Raw genomic sequence first — 24,572 nt, 5'->3', positions numbered from 1 at the left:
CATCAACTAATGTCAGCTATTGTTCAAACAACTCTTCTTCATGTTAATGATGCAGAGTTGACGCGGCTTCATCAACTATGGAGTCGTCGTCCTGCTTTGTCTGTTTGGGACCAGGTTCTGAAAAAGATTAACTAGAGTCTCACAGCTGAGTCGGGACTGTTAAAGGAATGTCCATCCATCTGTCCATCTGTCCATCTGTCCATCCGTCAAGTCTAGCCACATAGCATATTCCAGATGTCCCTCTCCCCAGCCGTGCTTTTAAGCTCTTCCTGGGGTATCCTGAAGTGTTCCCAGGCCAGATGGGACAACCAGTCCCTCCAGCGAGTTCTCGGTCCCCTCCCAGTTGGGCATGCCCAGTAAACCTCCATCTGAAGGTGGTCTGTAGACGTCTTGGTTAGACCACCTCAACTGTCCCCTTGTTAACGTGAAGGAGCAGCGGTTGAACTCTGTGCTCTGTAGGAACTTTATCTATTGAGGGTTTCAGGGGGAGCTGCAGCCAGCGCCATCGGACATTGGGCGACAATGGTAATTGATGCCAACGTATAAAAAACAATCACATCTAACCTTTGCACTCTCTTTGGGAGGAAGCCAAAATATCCATCTGAACTCCACACACAAAGAATCGGGATTCGATCTGGCAACCCTCCTGCTGTGAGAACAGAGTGCAACCCCCCCCCGCTCCTCTAAACTCAGTAAAATGAATCTTTAACATTTTATTTACAGTTTTCACAATTCACAATATTTAGAGACAGAACTATCCTCAATATGCGGTTTAATTGGAAACTTTAACAACCTATGCTCCCTCAACATAAAGATCGATTTAAATTCAATAAAACACTTTGTTCAGTAAATAGTATGTAAAACTGTGTTTATGTACAAGCTGCATCATTTATCAGAATCAAACCGGGTTCTTTCCCGCTCAGCGTTGGATTCCCTCAGTGTAGCAGGCGGTCCTCCTCTCTGGGGGGAAGAAGCTGCTGATGAAATCCTCCGGTTTAATCCTTAAAAACGCCGGCTAACCTTTCTGACGACGTCTCTGCAAATAGATTTTTTTGCTTTGCCACAGCTGAGTTTGTTTATCCCCCTCGTGAGCCCCGGCCTGCCACTGCGCTCATTGTTCTGTTGTGTAAATACGTTTAATGAATTTTCGGAAAACATTTACATAAGAGCTTTAACGGCTGCTATTAATTTTAATAACTTATACATTTTAAGAACCTTGAAGAACTTTTTTTTAACTGTGTGTCCTCCCCTGAACTTATTAGGTAATAGAGATAGTTGCTGCATTAAATAGGGAATATGCTAGTTAACAGGCTGGAATGAAATGTTTTTTGTCTCCCCTTGCGGAGCCGCTCTGAGTTTTGAAAGTGGCAGAATTGCTTTTGCTGAATCGGTGGATGTTTTGATCGTCTCAGGCAAATGCATATATTTTCAAAATAAGGCAAACAAGGAACAAGAATGAGGTGTCATATTTGTTGTCTGGAATCAACAATGGTGATGACAGCCTGAAGAGGAAGAGAAAGAAAACCTGGATCTTTTTACTTTGACAGCTTATATTGTGTGTGCGTGCGTGTGTCTTTCTTCTCCTCTGCCCGCTTTTCGTGTGTGTCTTTTATATTGCGAGTTGTGTTTTGATTTGTAACCATGAGATCTTTCATGGTGGCTGATTCATTTTTCCTCTTGTATATTGAGGGTTTTGCTTTTTCATTTCCAGGTACCTGAATGGGAGCCAGGTATTGCAGCTCGGAGGGGTCAGCAGGAACATATCGTATGAATACCCGCAGCTGCAGCACAAACACTTCACCGGCTGCATAAGGAACCTGCTCGTGGACACTAAGGTAAAGTCCTGCATGGCTTGTGGCCTGTTGAGAAATATAAACTTACTTTTCACTTTCGGTCACGATCAAAGTCCCCCTCACTGTGCGTCTGCACTCAACACCTACAGCTACAGGGAGTTTGCCAAGTATAAACGTTTCCCATCCATTGTTTTTATCGTAGATGTACAGTTTGTACTTGATCTCGAGAAAAAAGGATTTGCTGTGGAGGAAGCATTGAGATAATTTGCCTAAGTGACAGCAGTAATAATGTTTTGTTCCACATGATGGATCCTGCATCGAATTGCGGAGTTGTAATTAAAGACGCCCCGTGGAGATTTCTTTGAAACAAAGTTTTCATTTATATTCAGTGTTTTTCTCAGCGTGAGGCTTTGTGCAGTTTTCAAAGCTGCATTGTTTGCATCCATGTTGCATATTGTTGTTGCGTTGCTTTGTCGAGTTAATGGAGCAAGGTGCAAATTGTGCAGCAGGTCTTCACGCATGTGTTTCATTGCTCTGAATCCACTTAATAGGGTTTTCAAAATGTGTATTAATAAATCATAAGCAGGTAAACTCAATCTGCCAAATAATTGGTAGCTGCAGTTGTTGAATAAAAGGAGTCGTGTAAGACATTCATGTATTTCCCTCTGAATAAATAAATCAAAAGTACAGAGCAGAATAAATTAGAATTTTCTAAATTGTACTTAGAAGCAGTTCTTAGGTAAATTTACTTCTCCATTACCTGTACTGTGTATTCTTGAAAAGTATAAAAGCATATGTAAACAAATGGAATAGCAATATAACAATGGAATGTTTTATAAATGCAGTAACTTAATTTGAATGCTTCTAAAGACGTCTCTCTGCAGACACAACTTAACACTCACTGCTCGATACCATTTCATTGGTGCAGTTAATTTCTTTAATCCCTTTTTTTAATTGTCTTGCAGCATAAGTTTTGATTAGTTGTATTTCATCTGTCTTTCATGGTATACTGGTATCTCTAGTTTAAGGTTACATCTTATTTGATGTTTTTCAGAAACACTTAAACCTCCCTGTGGGGATCAATGGAATTGATTTTGTCCGTCTTTTTAAAAAGCAATGTTGTTATTATAAAAAACACAACTTTTCAGAAATGTAAAATCAAAATGCAATATATATCCGCAATCACATATCATTTTATTGTATCTGACATTTAATGGTAAGGTGTGATTATCAATTTGGGATCACATTTACTTTAAATCATCAATGGTTAGAAGGACAGACACATCCTGCCTTTTCATTTCCTGCTGATTTATTCCACTCTTCATATTTTCTCTCCTCCTCCTCTCCTTCCTTCCTTCAATCCAGCTGTACGACCTTGGTTCCCCGGCTGAATCCTCCAACACTGTGCAGGGCTGCTCTCTTATTGATGACCAATGCAGCAACATGGAGCCGCCTCCCTCCTGTGGCAAGAGGGGTCGCTGTCACGGCGAGTGGGGCCCCTTCAGCTGCCTCTGTGAGCCGGGGTTCACGGGGCCGCTGTGCGATCAAGGTGAGCATGAAGGGGTTAAGTTTTAATTGACTGTGAGGTTGTCCGTGGAAGGTACAGTGCGATCTCTGTGGAGCAGGAGATTTGAAACTTCAGAGCGTACGACCCGAAGAGGCAGCTTGGGAAATCGTGTGTTCCAGAATGTCACCGTGCTGCTGTGGGAAGATAACCTCGCCTTACATAAAGTGCTTTGGTGGAACAGCGCGCCCCCTCGCCCTGATATCCTGGTTCCCACGTGACAGCCGAATTAATTGAACACGTCTCTGCTTTGTTGTTTGATTGACAAGTGGCTCCAGAGTTTTCCTTCGACGGCCGCAGCCACATCCAGTTCCAGCTCTCGTGGTCCCTGCCCGCCCGGCAGACCCGGGTCCAGCTCGGGGTTCGGACGCGTGCCGCCGCCGGCGTCATCCTCAGTCTGCTCTCCCAGGAGCAGAATGAATACCTCCGTCTAGAGGTGAGTCATGGCCGGTCACCCCCCCTCCACCTTGACAGCTCTGATTGTCTTGTTTGTGAGCCTCAGTGTGATGATTAGGACATGCACAATTATTGCTACCAATGCTTGTCAGGCTGAGAGTGAATAATATCGGGGTTGGAGACACATGGGTGGATACTGAGGGGGCTGGTGATTGACATATGTATGTTCCCAACAAGGTCTTTTAGCAAATCCACAATATGCTGCTGTTGAGTGACTGCTATTTAAAATTAGGGCCTCTTTTATTCAAGGTTATTTCTGTCTCTGGTTAATGTTGCAAGCACAATTCGGTCTCGGCAAAGGAAAAGGTGTGCGCTGCAATCCGAGGGCAGAGTGCTCTCAAGCGGGGGTCAGATCCCCTGCTCTGTACTTGAGGGTTTGGACACAGCTTGCTTCAAGTGGTGGGCTCAAAGTCACACTGCTCGTTTTGCCACAGCCGCGGCAGAGAGGTGCTCACGCGGCGCCTTTTCCTTCAGGAGGAAAGTGTGCTTCACTTTGACAAACCCTCATCTGGGCCCACCTCTGCTGCCTGTTCAGCTCCTGAGTGGATACTGGCGTTTAATTCAGGCAGCAGAGGGTTGTTGAAGAAGATGTTGAAGGAAGGAATCCGAAGACCCAGTTCTTTCAGTATAACAGAGTTTATTACACAGAAGTATTGCAGGTCAGGATGAGCTCTAGAAACTCTAGAGCCGGATAGTGAAAATCTGACTTGCCGGGGTCGTAGACACATTTATATAGGGAGGTTGGTTCCGCCCATGACTTCAGGTAAATTACTTCCCACATGGGATCGCTAAATAAATAAGGGCGTGTTTCCTACCTGGAGATGAAGGCACATTGTTAAAGAACCTTCCTTCTACATCCATCCATTAGCAAAAGGAGAGAACTAAGATAAACACCTGGAGGAATTTTTATGAGAATGTCTGAAAGTCAAGAAGACAGTAACCATAAATGGAAGCCTGTCATTATGTTTTAAACAGATGCCAAAATCATTTACTCTAGGGAATATACCACAATATGAAGCCAGTCCTTCTTCTCGTCTTGTGATTGTCATTTGTCAGAGAGCTTTGTTTAAAGGGGATATATTATGCCCATTTTACCACAGTTGGTTCCTTGGGGTCGTAATGAAATGTCTGTAACATGTTTTGGTCAAAATACCACAAGGATCATTTAAAACAGCACCTTTTTACCCCGTCTAAAACAGCCCTCCTCAGATTGACCTGTTTTGACACCCCAGCTAGCGTTAGCTCGCTCGTCCAAGGCCATGTAGCAAGACTCCCTACATGGGCATGGTGTGACTATGACGTTTATTTCGGTCGTAATCCCATTCGACGCACTCTAGCGTATCGTTTCTGACATAGACGAACCACAACAAATCGCGGGAGTTGTTTTTTTCCAGAGTTTTTGGGCCGGTAGACGTGCCAGATACCCACATTAACGTGTAGAAGCACTACAAAAGTGGAATTTTCATAATATGTCCCCTTTAAAGTGTGTTCCGCCCTCGTCTCTTTGTGCGTCTCCGGGTCTTTACGTGAGGAAACACACGGTTGTCCTCTCCCCTCGCTGCAGCCTCACATTGACAGGAGGAGGAAGAGGCTGTGGCCTTCACTGTATGAAGCCGCTCTCTGTGAAAACCTGTGAAAACCTGAATTGGTGAGCTGTATAAAACCTGTGATGTCTGTCCGCGACCGCCCTGTTGTCTCAGAGCTCTTAAAAACACTTGAGCACAAGCCTGGTGTGTGTCTGCAGACAGCACGCCCTAAATTAAAGGGCTGTCTCTCTCTTCCCCCATTTTTTTTTTTTCTTAAGGGTAGATATTGGATGGAGTGCACACTGAATAAATAACAACACTTTCACACAAAGGTTACCTGGGGCCAGCTGGGTATAAACAGCATCCAGCTCTCCTAGGAGCTCGGTGTCTCTGTAAAGAAAACAGTTATCTAATGCAGTCTGTGAAGGACTTCTTCAAGAGCAACTTACCACCAACCCTTAAGAAAAGCGAGACTCGGAACAATATAGCTTCTCCTTTTATTTTACTTTTTTCGCATTAATGAATTGAGTTTGAAAGGTTCTTTAGATATTCAGACTTCAGAAATTCGCTTGAACTTCTTGCGCTTTAACAGTGATTGCGTAGATCTCTGGAGGCACCGGGGAAATTTTCTATAACAAAAAAAAAATCAGATTTCTTTTTTTTCCTGAATATTGATTGAGGTCTTTGTCCTTTGTTCATTTTTGTTGTGGACTTGAGGGCAGGATGAGACAGTGGGGGGAGCAGAGTCAGCTTCTGCTCTGTGTGTGTGTGTGTGTGTCTGCGTGTGTGTGTGTGTGTGTGTGTGTCGGTGTGTGTGTGGGTGTGTGTGTCTGCATGTCCAGTGGGGGTGAGGCATTTGAGATGCCCATGCTGAGGGAGCAATAGTTAATGCAGCCCGGACTGAATGTGAATTATCTTGCCCCACTGTTTCCAATTAAGCTCTGGACATGTACAAGCTGCAGTTAGGGGAGCCCCTCATTGGTTGAGTCCATTGTGTTCGCTCATCCTTAACTGCTGAAGATAATTGTTGTTTCTCGTATACCTTCCCGTCGGGAGGACGCTGGCTCCTGCCGTGCAGCCGTGTGAGCTCCAGCGCTGCAGAGCCAAAGCATCACGGCTGCAGAATTTCCGTATTCATTTCGACCGCTGAAATTTTCAAGCCCCATTTCTGGCAGAGGTCTTTTCCTGGTGTAGCATCATTTCACAATGTTTGCCCGGCCCGGTCTTTTTCTCTACACCACGGGATCTGGCCCACTTCCTCTCATGTTGTTCTGCTGCAGGATCTGTGTTTTGCACCCCCCCCCCCCCCACACTCCCGTGGCAGGCGTCCAGGTGTGTCAGTCAAGAATTCGTGCCAGTCGATTTTTACAATTTCATCCAGACAACGAAACCAAAGCCCTGAAATCCAAACTACTACAATTCTGTTTAAGCAGCTAATGACATAACAGAGCAGCTTGTTTTTACAGCACTGCAGAAGTCTCTAGTGGGAGAGTTATGGATTTTGTGGGGGGGGGGGGGCTGATGCCAATACCAATATTTTGGAGTAGAAAACTGCAGATAGCGATATATCGGCTAAACATATGATGATTCAATGACTCCTAAGATTGTGTTATCAAACCCTAATGACAAAGAAATGTAATTGAGGTTTTAGATGTTAACATGAGTGAATGTTAATGTAATACAATGAATTACAGTAATCTAAACAAGATGAAATAAAAGCATGGATGACCTCTCACTCGAGATCAGAGTGAGAGAGATGAGACCTAACTTTTCCTTGTCTGATGAAAGGTCACCGTCAAACATGACACCCAGGTCTCTGGCTGCAGGCTTGATGTTTGATGACAGGGATCCAATATGTCTCTGTATAACAGGGATGGCCTTTGCTGGACCAAAGAGAATTACCTCACTTTTGTTTTCATTGAGTTTACGAAGGTTTTGGGACATCTGGCATTTTATTTCATAAAGACGAGATAAAATTGCCCTCTTCTCCAATTTTTAGTGGTGTCACATATATCGAAAACAGTAAAAGGACAGAGCCTTGGGGAACACCACAGGTCAGAGGTGTCCTTGAAAGGCTTGTATCAGCTGATAATATTGGCCAACCCATATTCTGGTCCAGCTTTAGGAAAGATTACAATCTTTTTTTCCATGCTTTCTCCTCTCCAACCTGTGATCTCAGGTTATTCATGGTCTCCTGGCCGTTTTCTACAACCTCGGCGATGGCGACTACAACATCACGCTGCCCTTCCATCGCCTCAACGACGGCGAGTGGCACGACGTGGCGCTGGATCGGTACGGCAGGGAGTTCACCCTGCAGCTGGACGGAGGCGGAGGACGGCGGGAGGTGACAGTCTCACCCGGGCGGGGTCAGGAAATCATTATCGACCCCTCGGCGGTGATGATTGGAAACTCTTTTCCCTCAGGACACAACCGGAGCTTCCTCGGTGGGTTAAGATACGAATCAGAGTCAACAAGATAAATGAGTGAATGGATGAGTTGTTGGCTAAGTGGAAAAGTGAAATCATGATTATTGAGTGAATTAAAATGTGACTTGGAAATGGATTCATTGGAAAGGACAGTCCCTGAAACAGTGCCGTTGTACACCTGTTAAATTTAATGGGCACATAAAGGATTCAGTTTTATCTCTCCCACATACTGGTGGTTCTACATTTCACAGCCTGGCCCAAAGGTGTTTTGATCCCTTAGTTTCAAGCAGATGAGATAAAGTGAGTCAGTGACTGTGATCTGTATTTAAATGATGTGTTGGACCCGGCACTTCCCACAGAGCGAGCAAACCAACCAGCAGAGAAAATATCCTGAAAAAAAAATGAAAAAAAAGCTATTGCAAGCTGACAGCTTGGCCTCGGGCTGTTTGTGTGTTTGCACGCGTGAGAGTGTGCAGGTGTGTCAGCGAATTGGTTTTTGTGTGTGTGTGTCTGTGCATTCGAGTTTACACCCCTGCCGTGCTGTAAATGTAAGTTCATAAAAGATTTGGCCTGGGGACTGGTGTTTGAGTGTGTCTTTTTGGCATTGTAAACTCTGTAAACTTTCTATTTTTCATTTCCTCCTCTGTTTTCTCTCTCTCTCTCTCTCTCTCTCTCTCTCTCTCTCTCTCTCTCTCTGTCTCTTCACCAGGCTGTTTGCGAGATGTGAGATTCAACGGCCGCTCCGTGTCCCTGGACAGAGAGCAGCCTTCAGAAGGGCTCCAGGTGGTCACCTCGCAGGGCCTCTCTGTCGGCTGCTCCTCAGACGCCTGCAGGAGACATCACTGCTCGGCTCCTCTGGTCTGCGTGGACCTCTGGAGGCACCACGAGTGCAGGTGCAGTAAATATATGCAGAGTCAAAAAAAAAAAGACAGCCGGGTTGAAAACGAGGCTTCTCCGGATGCCGGCACATTATGTAGATATCCGCAGCCATACATCCAGAGGCAAAGGATGGCGTAACGCAGCCTTTGCTCATAATAAAATTAGTAACGCCAGCGCTCAACTTTGCAAATGAGATTAACAAATGAAGTGAAGAAACCACACACACCTGCACTGTAGGGGTTTATTACAAGGGGTAGACTGGAACACTGAAGCAGCTACTAGGTGGGTCACATTAGGTTGAAAGCCACACACTCTCATTTGTTAGCTGCAAACCAATCAGCACTTAGATGCACGAGAAGCAACACAAGACGAAAAAAGATCCAATGAAGACGAATCCCCTGAGAACCAGACCGCAGGTGCAGTGGGACAGAAATATCAATCACAAACTGTGTGGACAACCGAGTCATGGTGATGATGATAATAATAATAACAGACCTAATTACCTCCACCAACGATTGTTTCCTAGTCAGCAGGAATACACAAAACCTTGGGTGCAGCATGAGCCAAAGATGAAACCCATTGAATTAGGTGTAGATCTGAACATGGCGAGATCGGGTGCTAGCCTTGACGGAGGTATGCGCTCAATGAGTCTCCTATTACAACATATTTTATGTTTTAATACTACTCAATGTGTTTATGCTAATAGTAGAAAAATAAAAAGATTAAAACAAGTAGAACAAATAAATTCAAAATTAAATATGAATGTATCTGATATTATTTGGGAAGTGAATAAATAGAAAATAGAGATGAAGCCAGGATTTCTGTTTCTCTAATGAAGAATGCACCAGGCCTTGTTTGTGGTGATGAACCTATTTATTTTGGCCACTTTAGAGATGAAGCTCTAAAACACGTCCCGCTTCGCACGGCACAAACTGTTTAGCTGGTAAATGTATTGGAGCGCCAGATATTTCCCTCAGGAGACCAAAAATCTGCGTTTTACATTCACCAGTTGACCAGAATCACGAGTGAACTGGAACTGCTGGATGTGTAAATGAGCTGTAAACAAACATTCAGCGAATCAGCCAATAGCAGCTTAGAATGTGTTGCTCTGCAAGTGCTGCCCCCATGTGGCAAAAGAAATCGTCAGTTTGAATAAGTTTTGTACCATTTTTCGTGAACGTGCTGTAAATGGACTTCTGAACTTGTTTACAAGGAAAAAACATCTGGAAAACATTTCATAATAATAATAATAATAATAATAGAAGTTTAACTTATTTTTATAAAAAGAGAAGCAGATCATAAAAACATAGGGGAATTCAATTAAGTTACACAAAGGTTTTTAAAGACATTAAATATGTCGACTGGCTGATTTCTAGACAATTTGAGGGTCATAGGTTCCTGCTGTATTTTGGAGCGTGTACATTTATACCTTTAAAAGTAGAATTTTAACTTTATGCACCCAATGGCCAATCAGCAGGTGTGTTACTCCCTATTAGAAAGTATCAAACATATTATTTATTTATGTAAAACAACGATTTACCAACGTTTGAAGCTGCAGCCTGGGATCATTCTTATTAATGACCTTTATTTAAGCACTGGTAAAATAAGCAATAATTCTGCCAATTATTTAGCACCGCTGTGGTGGCGCTGAAAGTTGTTTGGGTCCACTCCACATCGTAAAGACACTTTGAGTACATGCATAAAAGAGGCTGCACCTTAATTATTAACAAATTAAATAATTAACCCACTCATTAATTAAACATGCAAAAACTTGTGCAGATCATAAACTACTTGCACAGCACGTACAGTATGTGCATCTAAGTGTGAACAATGCTCCGGTGAGTTTCTGGCCACAGCCCTTGAAATCAAAGTGTCCACCAGATGGCAGCTCGGCCTGAGCTCAGGCCCATGTTGCACTGCGTGTCTAATAGTGTGTAAGCCTCAGAGAACAGTGTGTAACTGCAGTGACTGTCTGAGTCCCAGCCTCCCCCCTTTAAACTCTGCAGGACCACTGAGGCTCCTGCCTGCCATCTCCAGTGAGGGACTTCACTGCGGCTGAATATCCATATTCTGTGATTGCAGCACCGCCTCGGGATACAAAGCACCAGGAGACGCAGGGGTGAAAGATATTCAGGGGATATTTTGTCCAAATATTCCGAGGGACTAGAAGTGCAAAGCCAATCTAAGCTTCTCCATTTCTCTCTTTTATGTCTCTTCCTCTAGTACAGTCGACATTGTATAACCTTCAAAGAGCCTATCTTTGAATCCTTGATATAAGAGGTGCAGCTCCCGAGGGTTTCAGGGCGAGAGTAGAATTCTGTCTTTGTTTCATCTGCGAGCTTCTCGAGTGCCTCTCGTCTCCTCTCCACACAGGTGCCCTCCAGGCCACCTGACCAAGGAGAGCTCCCTGGGCAAAGCGTGCGTCTACACCCTGTGCGCCAGCCGGCCCTGCCGCCACGGCACCTGCGTGGCTCACTCCCCGGCCCGCTACTCGTGCCACTGCAGCGAGGGCTACAGGGGGCGCCACTGCGAGGTGACGCTCGCCATGTTCCACAACGAGGACGGCAACAGCCTCAGCCTCAGCTCCATGTTCGCCATCAGCATCTGTGTCATGGCCTTTCTAGGTAGCTATGTCGACTACGTCCTCTTCTACCTGTGGTGACCACACCCGTCGTCATCTGCTCGTGGCTTTTTTCATCTTTTTTGTTTTCGTCTTCCATCTTCTTCCATTCTTCATCTGTACTAAGCTGATTTCCATCCTGTTGTGTGTTTATGTTTTTGTTTGCTGCCATCCTCATTGTATAATTCTTGCGTTATGTTTGCTTATATCTGTAACATCTGCAGTTTTCCCCCTTGTTCGCCTCTGTGAAATCATCCCGACACATATCTTGTAGCTGTATTGATCTCCTGAGCTGTGCCTGGATGTGATTTCTCCACGGGAGGTTGCTGGAAAACATGAAACAAATATCTGGAGTGGGAGAGGAGAGGGCAGGAGAGCATTGTACATCGTAATTTGTGATTCACGGGCGAGGTGTAAAAGTCCCCGCAGGACCAGGGAGTTTCTTTATGTGTGTTTCCCCGGTTTCATCGCTTCTGTGTCTTCTGTCTCTACCAGTGATACATTCTGACTTCAGAAGTCAATTTCACTCTCAGCCTTACTTTTTATCTGTCCAACTTATTTTATACCCCCCCGTCCACCCATTGTACCACTGCTATGTCTTGTTCTACCTCTTCATCCCACATGTCTGTACCCAGAGTTTATTTCACTAAGTCATCCTGCATGTCTCTTTATTGTGCACTTTCTGATGTTATGTACAGGGCTTGGAATTGTAATCGATAAGATAAACAAGATGAGATGAGTTGATATGAAAATATGGACCGAAAACATTTCATTTTCACTCTAAGAGCTTTAGCTAGTTGATGCCAATGATTTATCAAAACCACTTCCACTCGTAAGGTTTGTTATTATCAAGGGATTTTAGGTTAATAAGATAATTCAGATGCTTTTAAATCTGACAGTGTTGTGAATTATTGTCTCATACAGACAAAGGCTCGGGCCAAGACTCCTGTGGTCAGACATCTGGCAGCGTGCAGCGTGTACTAAAAAACAGCGAGCAGAAGCAAAACATTTGCTCATTTATAAAAAACACTTTGTGCCAAAAAAACAACAACACAACTCACAACAGCAGCCATTGTGTCTCCTCTCAGAACCTTCATTCTCCGAGAAACTGCTTTGTTGATGCAGGTATGTTTATCCCTCATAGCATATAAACACAAGAGGGCTAGGACTTCAAAATAAAAGCCGCCCCCAAGTGGAGGTAGTTATGTTGAAGCCAAATAGATGGAGCATTTCCTACAATGAAAAGATATATATGTTCCTTTAATACGAACACTTATTTATGATTTCCTTTTTTTTTCAAAGAGGGAAAGGGTTGTTTTTGTTGATATGTCCTTTCATGAAGTTTCTTCAACTTTTAAGACTAGAAGGACTTGGTCGGGTCAAACAGGGGAAAGGTTTAAGATAATCTGGTGACACATTTAAAAGTCTTAACGAGCATAAGTGGGACTCATAATTAAAGCATCTAATTAGCATATCTCTCTGTAATGCAACTACAAAGAACAAGTTAAAAAGTGAGCTCGGAAAAAGCTTCTGAATGTATTGCAACTATGTATGCATGTGTAAATATGAATATATGTATATATATACAGTGACTCTTTAATCATTGACCTTTCACCTCACGTCTGGGGCATTATGTTTATTCGAGACTGGTTTTTAGCTTCAATTAGATATTTACTTCGTTTGTGGGGAAACTTGAAAACCCAGAAGAACGATTTATCCCATATTTCAGGACTATACGTTATATTAACACAGCCTCTGCATGTTCACAGCTGTAGCACAGGGTGCAGTGAGCACAAAAGGTGAGAGGATTATTCTATATTTGTGGGTTTATAAATAAGCAAATCTCACAGTAAACAATTTAAACTGTGATAAACAAGAACACAAGAATAACGGGGGCCGTGATAATCGTATCAATTCTTCACTCAATTCCTCCCATTCGCTGTTTGTCGGCTCACTGGGATAATGATTTATCAGTCATCAGAGCGGCTGCTGATTCATTTCCTTCTGATCAATTAATCAGCTCAGTGTTTCAGCTCCAGACTGGATCCTGTTATTATTGGTCTAACAGGATCAAGACTCAATACAAACTCACGGCGTGTGCAGCCAGCGGAGCCTTTTCTTAAACCTGTATGCATTGATACGGCGACAGGAACCACCGCTCCCGTGTCCAAACGGATGAGCCACCACTTTAATTCTTCGTCAACGCTCGGGACTGGGACCAGTTAATTGTGTTACAGGGTAAAGCTGAAGGGAAATGTGATTTTCTCGCATCCTCACAAGGACGAACGTGAGCGTGCATTGCCTGTTGTCCCCCCCTCGCCTCCCTCGGCAGGGCCACGCCGCTGTTTATGAGTCTTTCTGTCAGAGCCGGGCTTATAAAACGCTTGAGCGATTCAATACTCTGTCCCTGCCTTTATAACTGACTCAACATTCCCTGCAGGGCATGTGGCCGGTATTGGGACATCAGTTATTCTGACACTTGAGAGTGAAGCGTATAAAGCAGTCTTCAATATTTGATAATGAATTCAAAGATGATAAAGTGTGGCCTTGGCCTAATTCATGAGAATCCATGTGTGTAGCCCCATTTGAAGTGGCGCCTGCCCACTGTCGCTGATGAGGCGTTTAAATTCAAGGCTCAAATGTTTCACGTTTAAAAGAGTCACTGTTTGACGGCTGCACATTTTCAAGCCTTTGATTAAAATGAAACAGCTAAATTCATCTTGGTCCTTTTTAAATTAGAGCAAAGAAAGTGTTTTACCTCCTCAATCCACTGGTTGGGTTTTAATGAACATCCGGTTATACAGCGGTTGTTCAGCGGTGACCCCTCATCAGGAGCTACCACCACGAGTTCACGCTCCAAGACTCCTGGCTGGGTGCGAAATTAAAAAAGGGACTCCTGCTCTGCCTCAACATGCATTAAAAGTTAAAGCGATCATCCATTATTAAGTTTTACACGAGGCATCACACGCCGAGAAGAGAGCGAGTTCAGCGTGAAGCTGCAGACGGAGCCAGATGAGCCGGCGTCTGATCAGGCCTCATTAGTCCAGCGGCAAATCTGACGAATGGAAGAGATCATTCTCCCATATGGGTCCGTGAACGCCAAGCGATCGTGTAAAGTGCCTGTTCTGTTCTCTCTTCTTTTTAGTTGGCAGTGTTCCCCTGAGAGATTTAATAAAATAAATGATTTCTCCGACTCGTCCCCATCGGTCACCTGTCTCATTTTCCTCCTGTTGCTTTCGTCCCTTCTCTACCAAACCCCTTCACGCTGCAGCCGCCTCAGTTATCCTCCTCCCTCAGCCTGAGTGAAAGGGTTAAGTGGTGTTGATCAAGCTACACTGTGGTGTTGTATAGTTGTTTACTCGACACTCATTCATAATGCACCGTCTGGTCCAGGCTAACATCATAATACCCTGTTGGTTAGAGAGCAAAGAAGCTGCAGCATTACGGATTGATGAATGACTGCGAGGTCCGTTCTCCGCCCTGGGTGATATTGATCTCACTGGAATGTAGCTGCACACACACACACACACACACACACACACACACAGCCAGCAGAGTGTGTGTGCATGTGTGTTTGTGTTTACCTGTGCCTAATTGTGTGTGTTTGTGATGGAGGGTTCGGTGCTTGGCTCCCTCTGCGCCGTGCATCGAACCCCCCCCCCCCCACCTTCAGAGATGTGTTTAGCACCAGCTCAGGTGGTGGTGAGGGCTGAGGTGAGGGCCCGCCTGCAGGCAGCCTCTCGGAGCAGGTTGTTCTGGAGGTGAGGAGGAGGGCCGGCGTCTCGCCTCATTGAGATTCTGCTGTTTTCTGCCAGGGAGCTGTGGATGCTGCGGTGAGGAGCTGGGTCAGCTGATCAATAGCCGCCCTCTCCTCCACCCAGCACTGGCTGAGGAGCAGGTGGGGCGGGGTGGGGAGGGGGGGGGATTACCATCTCTTTGTTTCTATCTGATATGCTAGCAGCATAGAAATAGAAAGGTGCAACAGCTGAGGTGTCAAAAGATGTTCCAGGCAGCGTGCACACAGAGGTGATGGGTTTTAATTGAGAAAGCATTTCTCTAAGCAGGGAGAAGCTCTCGGGGAGTTTTTTTTTTTTCCCTCTTTGTTTATGAGTACCTGCCTGTAAGGGGGGGGGGCGGGGGGGGGGCGACCCCGTGAAGAAGAGCCGCCCGGTGTGTTACTCTCCTTTGAATGCAATTACTTTTAAAAAATCCGGACTAATGCGATTACCCCCGCATTTCTCCAAAGATTTCCAATTAAACCGACATACTTGGCACGCACCACATAAACTCGTCTAGTTGAAATGGATCCCATCTAGTGCGGGAGATAAAAGCGGAGGCCAGACAGAGGCCAGAGAGGGACTGAAGGAAGGAACAGCGAGAGTCTTAATGAGTGAGCAAGACAAAGGGGGAGACGGTGGGGGGGGGGGGGGGGAGTTCCACTGTAGAGAGATAGAGAGAGTGAGAAGGGGAAAAAAAAAGTTGCTAAGAAATACAAATTAAAAAAAAGAGAAAGAGCCTGAACTTGTAAAAACAGATAGCGAGGAGGAGGGAAAGAGAGAGAGAGCGATGGCAGATGGGAGAAAAAATACTGGTTGAGATTAATGGACTTTAAAGGTCAGTCCAGCATGTTGTATAATTCAGCACACAATAGCCGTGATTGATGCGTGTGCTTTAGGACCTTCTCCCTGCTCGGCTCCTGCAAAAGCACTCGTCCCCGCGTTCGTCCCCGAGCCGCCGAGGCTTCGTGTCTGAGCTGGGAGGAGCACAGATTCGGTTAATAGGGTTCCCGAGGAGCTGTGGCGTTTGATAAGACGGGCGAGCATCAAAGGGAAACAGGTGGAGAAGGGGGGGGGGCCTCCGTTTCCACGCGCGTGCCATTAGTGTGTCTTAACTGGGGGAGTCAGTGCAGCTAATAGGTTTCTACAGGACGAGTCAATGGGAGGTGCAGGGGCCTGATATTATCTATTTATCCACAATGACGTTGGCTTGTTGGAAACACATTCATATTTTCATTTTGAACAGCCGTGTTGTTTCATCGCTTTCTGCTCTCGTTGTCGATTTCATTCACACCCAGAGATATGTTTTTTCTGCTCAGCATCTCAATTGTAATTATGTGAGCTGCTCCCTCCCTCCCCCCCTCACTCCCCTCCCCCCCCGGGCCCCCCTGCTGTGTTAACCTGCTCTCTGGCACCCCTCAGTGTTGATGCTGGGCCTGTTTCTCTACTCCTGCTGGAGGAGGCACAAGGGCCTGAAGGAGGGCGTGTACCATGTGTCGGCGCACCACGGCGAGTGGGAGGACATCCGGGAGAACGTGCTCAACTACGACGAGGAGGGAGGAGGCGAGCAGGACCAGGTGAACACAGACAGAGGAGGCGTTTAAGGAGACAGGAGGTGTGGGGGGGGGGCACTGGGTTATAGTTTAAGGAAATAAAACAACACAAATAACATATAAATCAGTAAAGATTTTCATTCAACAGAGAGTTCAGGGTGCAAAATATCAATTCCCCGGAGATTTATATGAGTCTGGGGCAGTTAAGTAAAATGTGTCGCCGTTTGTGTCTGTTAATAAAAAAAGAAGTTATAAACCACAACCTTAATTCAGAAGGAAAAATCTGCCTTTAAACAACATTTATCACGATAATTATCGATATCGACGGATGTGACAGCGAGAAGAACGTGATCAACAGTGATGAGGACGGCTAATGGGAGCAGGACCAGGGAAACATAAAGTATAGACTTGGTATTTAAATGTCATTGTGATATTATTCAGAAAATAAAGCAACACAATTAAAAACATAGTTCAATAGTGCCTTCAAATGAAAAAACAAATAGTCAGCCAGGTAAAATTAAAAGGTTTTGCAGTTTTTGTTGCTGCTCATGAAAGAGAGAAAGACCACAACCTTCACTCAGGAGCAGAAATCTGTTTTCAGACTTACCCAAGAAATAATAAAGTGAGATTTATTGCGATAATTAATGATAATCACTGATGAGACATCTGCGAGGATGGAGGAGGAAGGATGCTGGAGTCCACACCAGGAACAAATATGGCTCTTGCTTCAGTTCTTATGTGTTTTTTTAAATGTCACTGTGCAATATTCAAGAAAATAAAAACAACACGATCAATGGCAGAAAGTAACATTGACATTAACAGAACCGTGTTTGTTCGAGTCTTCAAATCAAAACCAAATGGAAATAGATCGACCGGTTTTGTGAAATATTTCTAGTACTTGTCATCCTCTGCTCAATTAAGAGTTTAAAACCACCGACTTCAGTCAGGAGCAAAAATTCAGTCCATAGATTTACAAGAAATTAAAATGATGCGGCATTAATCGACTGACAGAAACTACAAAGAGGAGGGTGGAGGATCAGGTAAACACAGACAGAGCTGGTATTTCCACAGGCAGGCAGGAAGTAAACAAAGAGTCCGCCCCAAGAACAAATATGGCTCCTGTCTAGGTCCTCGTGTTTGAAATGTCATCGTGCTATAACGCAAATAATGACAGAAAGTGAATCAGCAATGTTAACATTTACACAGAGCAGGGATTGTTTCCTTCAAACGAAAATCAAACATCATGAGACGAAGTCAGTTCCCTGAAATTCAGCAAAAGTAAAACAAAAAATTGCTGCGTCACAAGTGTTCATTTCTGAGTTTGAAATCCAAACCTTCACTTTGGAGCAGGAATCAATTTTCAATAATACTGTGACATTAATCGCGATAATTAGCAGCATCGATTGATTTGGAGTCTGGGAGAACGTGCTCAGCTACGGGGGGGGGGGGGACGTGTCGGGTAAACAAAGTGTAGAGGTGGTATTTAGACGGGAAATCACCAGGAGTCCACCCCATGAACAAATATGACACTTGCATAAGTTCTCATTTCCATGTGTGTTAAATGTCATCGAGTTATATCACAAATAATGGGAGAAGGTAAATTAGTAAATAATGCGTTAACATTAATCTGAGCTCGGTGTTTGTGCCAACGAATGGAAATCAAATATCAGCTCCCTGGAGATCTATGCTTAGCTGAAATTAAGCAAGTGGACCCCGATAGATGTTGATGCCTCTGTTTTAAAAGAGCTGGAAATAAGACGCCCCCCCCCACCCCACCCCAACCCCCTATTCTCTGCAATCAGATAATTAATTACTTGGCTAATCAATGGGGCTGTTGTTGCCAACATCTTTTCCTAAATGCTGGATCTTCGTCTCAGTCTGGGGAGCAGGTTCATTTGCCAGCAGAGGCATTAGCTCGGCTACAGCCCCCCGAGCACAGATTGGTGTCATGTGGCAATGTTGTTTTTCATTATCTGTTTTAAACAGATTCCAAAGATTACACAGGAACTGAAAAACCAAACCGTATCTCTTTCCTTCTCCTCCGTCCCCCTGTTGTGTTCCTCAGAACGCCTTCAACATGGTGGAGCTGCAGCGCTCCCTCCAGCCCAGCCCGGCCCAGTCCCAGCGGTACAGCTACCCACACAGCATCGTCTCCTACCCGCAGACCAAGCTGCCCCAGGACAACAACAAGAAGGAGGCGCCCAACGGCAGCGCGGCCATCGCCCTGCGCCTCGCCATCCCCCCCTCAGAGACCCAGACCCTGCCGTCACCTCTGACCTTCCGCCGCTCCCACAAGACCCTCTCCTTCTCCAGCCAGGACTTGGCTCGCTACCTGTGCGAGGTCATCAGGGACATGGAGCACCCGGGGGAGCTGGGTGCCATGACCACGCCGCGCCGTCCCTCGGGGAAGGAGCGCGGCGTGGCGGCGGTGCGCTCCCTCAGCTCCCTCAGCGCATCTCAGGGCTCGGAGGTCCGGCTCCAGGGGGGCCAGGGCGGCCGGCTGGACAGGTTCAAAACCCTCCGAGCTGTGGTGTGCGATTTGAGAGGAGACCCCAAGGCTCCCGAGGGCCAGAGAGACAAAGTGAAGGAGAGCAGAGGGCAGCCGAGCTGTGAGAAGAGCGGCTGAGGCTGCACCCAACTGAAGGTTGCTGGAAAAATCAACGCTAATCAGAAGGTGATGGTGGAATTCCAAAGGGAGATCATTAAATGTGAAACGCTCTGAGACTGGGAGGTGGCCCAGGGTGTATGTGAAGTCTGCTATAAATGTACTGTATTGATGAAACTCTGAACACTTACGTTCTTTGATATAAAAGATGTTTACCAATGAATGATCAGATGTGATGTATTGTTTACTTGGCATTGCACTGTACAGTATATAATCCAACAGGAAGCACTTTTTTTGGAGGCGCCGTGTGTCCAAACTGCTCATGTCATGAAAACTCTTAAGAGCGATGTCTGCCAGGGGAGAAGGCAAATTGTTTTTGTCCCAATGAGAGAACTCGATTCTTTCTGCTGTTAATGATTCATGAAATCATTTATGTGACAGAAATGATTTGGATTCATTTGTATTATCTATTTCCTTTTAAATAAATGAATATCTTTGATACTATTTAGAGCTTGATCTTGTTCAAACACCAGTTTCAGATTAATGAACGTCATATCTGTCTGTCTTTGAAGTTCAAGCAAACTTTTTATCATCAAATGTTGGTCACGCTGTGTGTTTGATTTCTTTCTTTCTCTCTGGTGGGCAGAGGAAAGTAATAAGTAGGTTTTATTTCTTATAGCCTACAAGTGAATCATCTGTTTATACTTATATTATATATTAGGGCTGGGCAATAAATCAACAGCAATTATGGAAATATATTAATATAACAAAGGCTCAATATATCAATTTAATGCATATTCACAGTGAGGAGATACAAAACAAACTTGATCCCCACATAGCAAATTAGTTTGGGCCCAGATTTGGCTTGTTTGCCAAATCTGGGCCACAAGTAAGCCACAGCAAAACCACCTGTCAACCAAAAGTGGCCCGAGCAAGTCTTTTGCCATTGGGGCCATTTACCACATGGGCCACTTTCTGTTCACATGCAGGTTACACCGTGCAGAGAGAACCATATGTTGCCAAAAAGAGGCTCCACATCTGTTTTGGGAAATTTGATGCAAATTTGCATCTATATGCTAAAGAAGTTTTTTGCATTATTACATGCAAACTAAATTAAAAATCTTGCTTTCAGTGACAAATGAATAATAATGTGACATTTATCGTGATAATTATCGACTGAAATTGAAATTGCCTGAATATATTTTTGGGGCGGTATCGCCTAGCCCTAGTATGTGGTATAATTTCTGTATTTAATTTGTCTATCTTTATTCCTGGCAATGATTCGGATGCAAACATTCATCCGAGCTGGAGCAGCTGTTCTTGTTTTATTCAGCTAACTATTACCAGGAACCGAGCACTGATAGGGAAGCACTAAGTCAATTTCCAGATTAATCATTCATGTCCAGAGCCTGCAGCCTCCTGACCCGAGCTTCTGGGAGTCTCCACCGTGAACTCCTCAGCCTGCAGGTCCCAGTAGGCCGCACTACACCACACTTAATTGGCCAGTATCACTGGAGTTAAACAGCTGTGACACTGGAGCGAGTCGCCGGGGAAGCGCACGGAGCTGGGGCGTGCAGCCGAGGGTCTCTATGTCAGTATCTGGTTCATCTGCACCCACCTACAGCGTGCTGAGAGATGTGAGAGGCAAAGTGGAGGGGTTCGAACCCCCGAGGGTCCCCTGCTCGTACTGTACTCTCTATTCATGAGTCCTGGTGGTGTGTGTACATTCGAAATCTCCATGTGAGGCCAAACATCATCACTGCTTTGATGCAACAGTGCACCCACTTCTCTATATGGTTACTAATATCATGACTAAATCAGATGTGATTCAATCCTGTTCAGTCTTATACGTGGTTGTGTGAATGCACACTGCCACCCAGTGGCAGGTAGCTGGTACTGCGTTTATGACAAAGGAAAAAAAACAATCATTACCTCAGTTTATCTCCTCAGGTCACATGAGGATTTCCCACAATGCAATGGAAGGATACATACGGGATTCACGCTTATCTCAGACATCATGACTTAAAATGTAGCTCTGGTATTATAATTTTTATGTAAAACTAATCCAAATGCTGTATATTTATAAGTTTCAGTATTTTTACCTTTTTTTGAATGGTGTGAACTGTAACATGATCTAAACTTAAAAGCTAAATTTAAATTGTTCTGAGGATTTGGGGTTTCCAGCTCTGCAGGCAGAGAGAGATCTGTATTGTCATTCTACTCAGGGCTTCTCAAAGATATATTTATAAAAAAGTGTAAATACATGAAAACACTATCATTTTAGAACAAGATGGATAATATACCTTATTATTGGCAGCGTGATGACACATTTAAATTCCAGCAGAGAGACGCCCTCCACTGTTCCTGCACAGCGGCTCATTCCTGTCGTCCTCTAGAACAACAGCACTGCTCACAGCCAAACAGCCCTGAACAAACAGAGGATAAGATAAGACACATCCTGCCATTATTCATTCATTCATTCATTTATTTATTTATTTATTTCCTATCACGCAGTTAACCTCTCAGCCATCAGAGGGCGCTCTAACTTCAGGAACAATCTTGCAGCATCACCTGAGGGGAGATTATTGTGTGAGTGAAAAAAAACGAATAAATAAGTGGAGACGGATCATGAGATGGTTTGATGAGAATGACAATGAGGTGGAGTCTGTGCTGTGACTGCGACAGCCACCAGGGGTCAGTCACACTGGACAGACAACTGGGAGAGAACATGATAAACTGTGGACAAATTTAACTTGAAGTAAAAGTTCCAGTAGAGGACAATACATCATCTATTCAGACAATGCTATCAATGAAGAAAACAGATATCCTGTGACAGCAGATATGATCAAATATGATATTATTAGACTATTAAGTATTTCCTGTTTTAAGCTATTAATGACTTCAGTTACACTTTGGTTGTTTTATCCTGTGTTTACTAACCTGAGGGTCAGGAGGCTCCATCCTGATACATTAAACCACTTTGCCTGTTTGAGCCATGAACTGTAATTAAATGACATTTAAAAAGCAAAGACAGGAAAATGTATTTTGCTGGAACTGCACCTGAAGACGAGACATGTGGGTTTTATAAAGAGTCACCAGGCAAAACCATTGAAATCCAGTGGTTTCATCTCTGACAATTGTTTTGTGCTTTACAAGCCCAACAGAAAAAATTGCACATAGTGGAGTGAAGTAAGAAATACTGGAAATATTCAGGTGATGTAAGTATCGTTACATTTTTAAGTTCTCTACCTAACTCTGTAAAGTGCCTGGGGATACAGTATATTATGATTTGGTGTTAACAAGTAAAGTTGAATTAAATTGAATAATAATTGTATTTCAACTCAACTAAATGTACAAAGTCTTTTTCCACCATTGCTAAACACCACATGAGGAAGTATTCATCCATCCTGCTTATCCTTTAAAGGTCATGGGTGGAGGCTCCTCAAAAAGACTTCCCAGTGTGAAACATGACCAGGACCAGGTTTGTTTCAATTTGAACATGTCCCGCTCATGAAATGGATGATTGTAACAAAAAGCAGCAATAAACAACTGCTATCTCTTGATTTCTTCATATAATTATAGCGTATTATATTACATCTTATGGGTTTTCTGTTGTCACTCTAGAGTACAAATCACATCCAGGAGAGATAATCCAGAGACGGGTGTCCAGTGTATCACAGGGTGGACACACAAAGAAAAAAAGCCCTTCACTTTCATATTTACACCTGAAGTCAATTAACAGTCTCCAATTAACCTAAATCTGCATGTTTTGGGATTGTGGGAGGAAGCTAATGCATTATTACAGATTACAATATCATTTGGCAGAAGCTTTTATCCAAAGCGACTTACAGTTCTATGAGGGGCTATTTAGGGGTTCAGTATCTTGCCCAAGGACACTTCGGAAGACTGAGGATGGAACTGCCGACCTTCTGGTTGGAGGGGGAACACTCTAGGGGTAATTTCCCCCCCCGAAATCTATAGGCCTCTATAGCAGCCTATCTGAGGGATCGGTCACAGCTCACCTGAAGAAAGTTTTAATTCCATAACCCTAAATGTAGAGATTGTGTCAGTTGGACCCAAGCTGGAGGTTGGTTCCACAGGAGAGAGACTGGTTAGTGGTTTGTGTTGAGTTTGTCATTGTGTTAGTAGAATTGGAGGATCTATGTCAAAGAGGTCAGCGGACGTCTGAAGGATTCTTGTGACCTAATGCCTGACTGAGACATTTAAATACAAACCTGTCATAGGCTGCATCAGATTGTGAAGCTTCCACAACCTCTGGGTTTTCCCGAATTTAACCAAGTCTCAAAATCACCTCTGTGACCAAACCTGCAGTTTCAACAGGATGACAACAGAATGAGGCAACACACGCAGGGGACCGGGAGGATGGACGATGCACCTCCTCCTCCTCCTCCTCCTCTCTCACTGCAGGAGACAACCCTGATGAGGTCTCAGTGCGGGGAGGTGGGGGGAGGAGGTGGTGGTGGTGGTGGTGGTGGGGTTGAGTCTGGAGGCGGAGCGAGTGCAGGAGCAGCGTGTTTGATGTGACAGCTGGAGATCGTAAGAATGAGGGGTGACACAGAGCTGCAGCATCCTCAGAGCCGGGGCCGGTCATCCAGTCGGACTGTCAGTCAGTCACTCTCTGAGAGTCCAGCTCTGTTTACTCTTGTGTTATTAACGTGTATGTTAGTGTGTGAGTGTGTCCGTGTGTGTGTGTGTGTGTATGTGTCCGTGTTTATCCTCAGGCAATAGATATGGGAGAAGTGACAACGTGGCGTGGCCCTCTGTCAGTCGCCCGGCAAAGTGGCATGCGCGTCAGCTCTCCTGACAGACACTCGCATCCTGCTGGCCGGCGATGCTCGGCTGCAAATGTGGGACATGTCTCGTGACAGAGCGACACAGCCTACACGACACGTCGGCGTGCAGACAGGACACACGAGGGGCCGGGTCACCGCTGAGGGGGCCCGGGCTCCGGGAGGGGGGGCTGAGTGAAGGCTGCAGAGATCTGTGCACAGCAGGAGGAGCAGGGACTGGGCCTGCACCTCACTTAAACCCTTTTGTTCCTAAATGGATGGAGGAGAAACCTGTTTTTGGTTTTGTGTCAGAGAGGGGCTGACGTGGTTCTTACAGCAGCCATGTGCATCGTGTTAAAGGGATAACTCAGCCCCAAATGACAATTCACTCATCATCCACTCAGCACTGGGCCGATGGAGGTGGAGGGTGAAGTGTTTGAGTCCACAAAGCACTTTAGGAATTTTAGGGGTAAACAGCATTGCAGCCAAATCCATTACAATTTGAACTTAAACGTATAAAAAAGACCCCAAAATACATAAGCCCAGCCATTCAAATTAGAGTTCAAATGGTGTAAACATGGTGT

The 24,572-nt window shown here is 44.8% G+C and overlaps 1 protein-coding gene across 1 annotated transcript in view; it reads left to right on the top strand.

The window, feature by feature from the left end:
- Window positions 1-19,551, top strand: part of LOC128444727 (neural-cadherin-like) — a 94,153-nt gene extending 74,602 nt beyond the window's left edge. The window contains 8 exon segments of the mRNA XM_053427346.1: window positions 1,712-1,835; window positions 3,159-3,342; window positions 3,627-3,793; window positions 7,519-7,783; window positions 8,475-8,658; window positions 11,018-11,268; window positions 16,463-16,617; window positions 18,659-19,551. Of these exon segments, the coding sequence (XP_053283321.1) occupies window positions 1,712-1,835; window positions 3,159-3,342; window positions 3,627-3,793; window positions 7,519-7,783; window positions 8,475-8,658; window positions 11,018-11,268; window positions 16,463-16,617; window positions 18,659-19,219 (1,891 nt within the window). The 3' untranslated portion in view covers window positions 19,220-19,551.
- Window positions 19,552-24,572: the final 5,021 nt, after the last annotated feature.

This window comes from Pleuronectes platessa, chromosome 7, assembly GCF_947347685.1.
Source record: "Pleuronectes platessa chromosome 7, fPlePla1.1, whole genome shotgun sequence".
Lineage (NCBI taxonomy): Eukaryota > Metazoa > Chordata > Actinopteri > Pleuronectiformes > Pleuronectidae > Pleuronectes > Pleuronectes platessa.
This window is presented reverse-complemented; position numbering and strand designations above follow the sequence as displayed.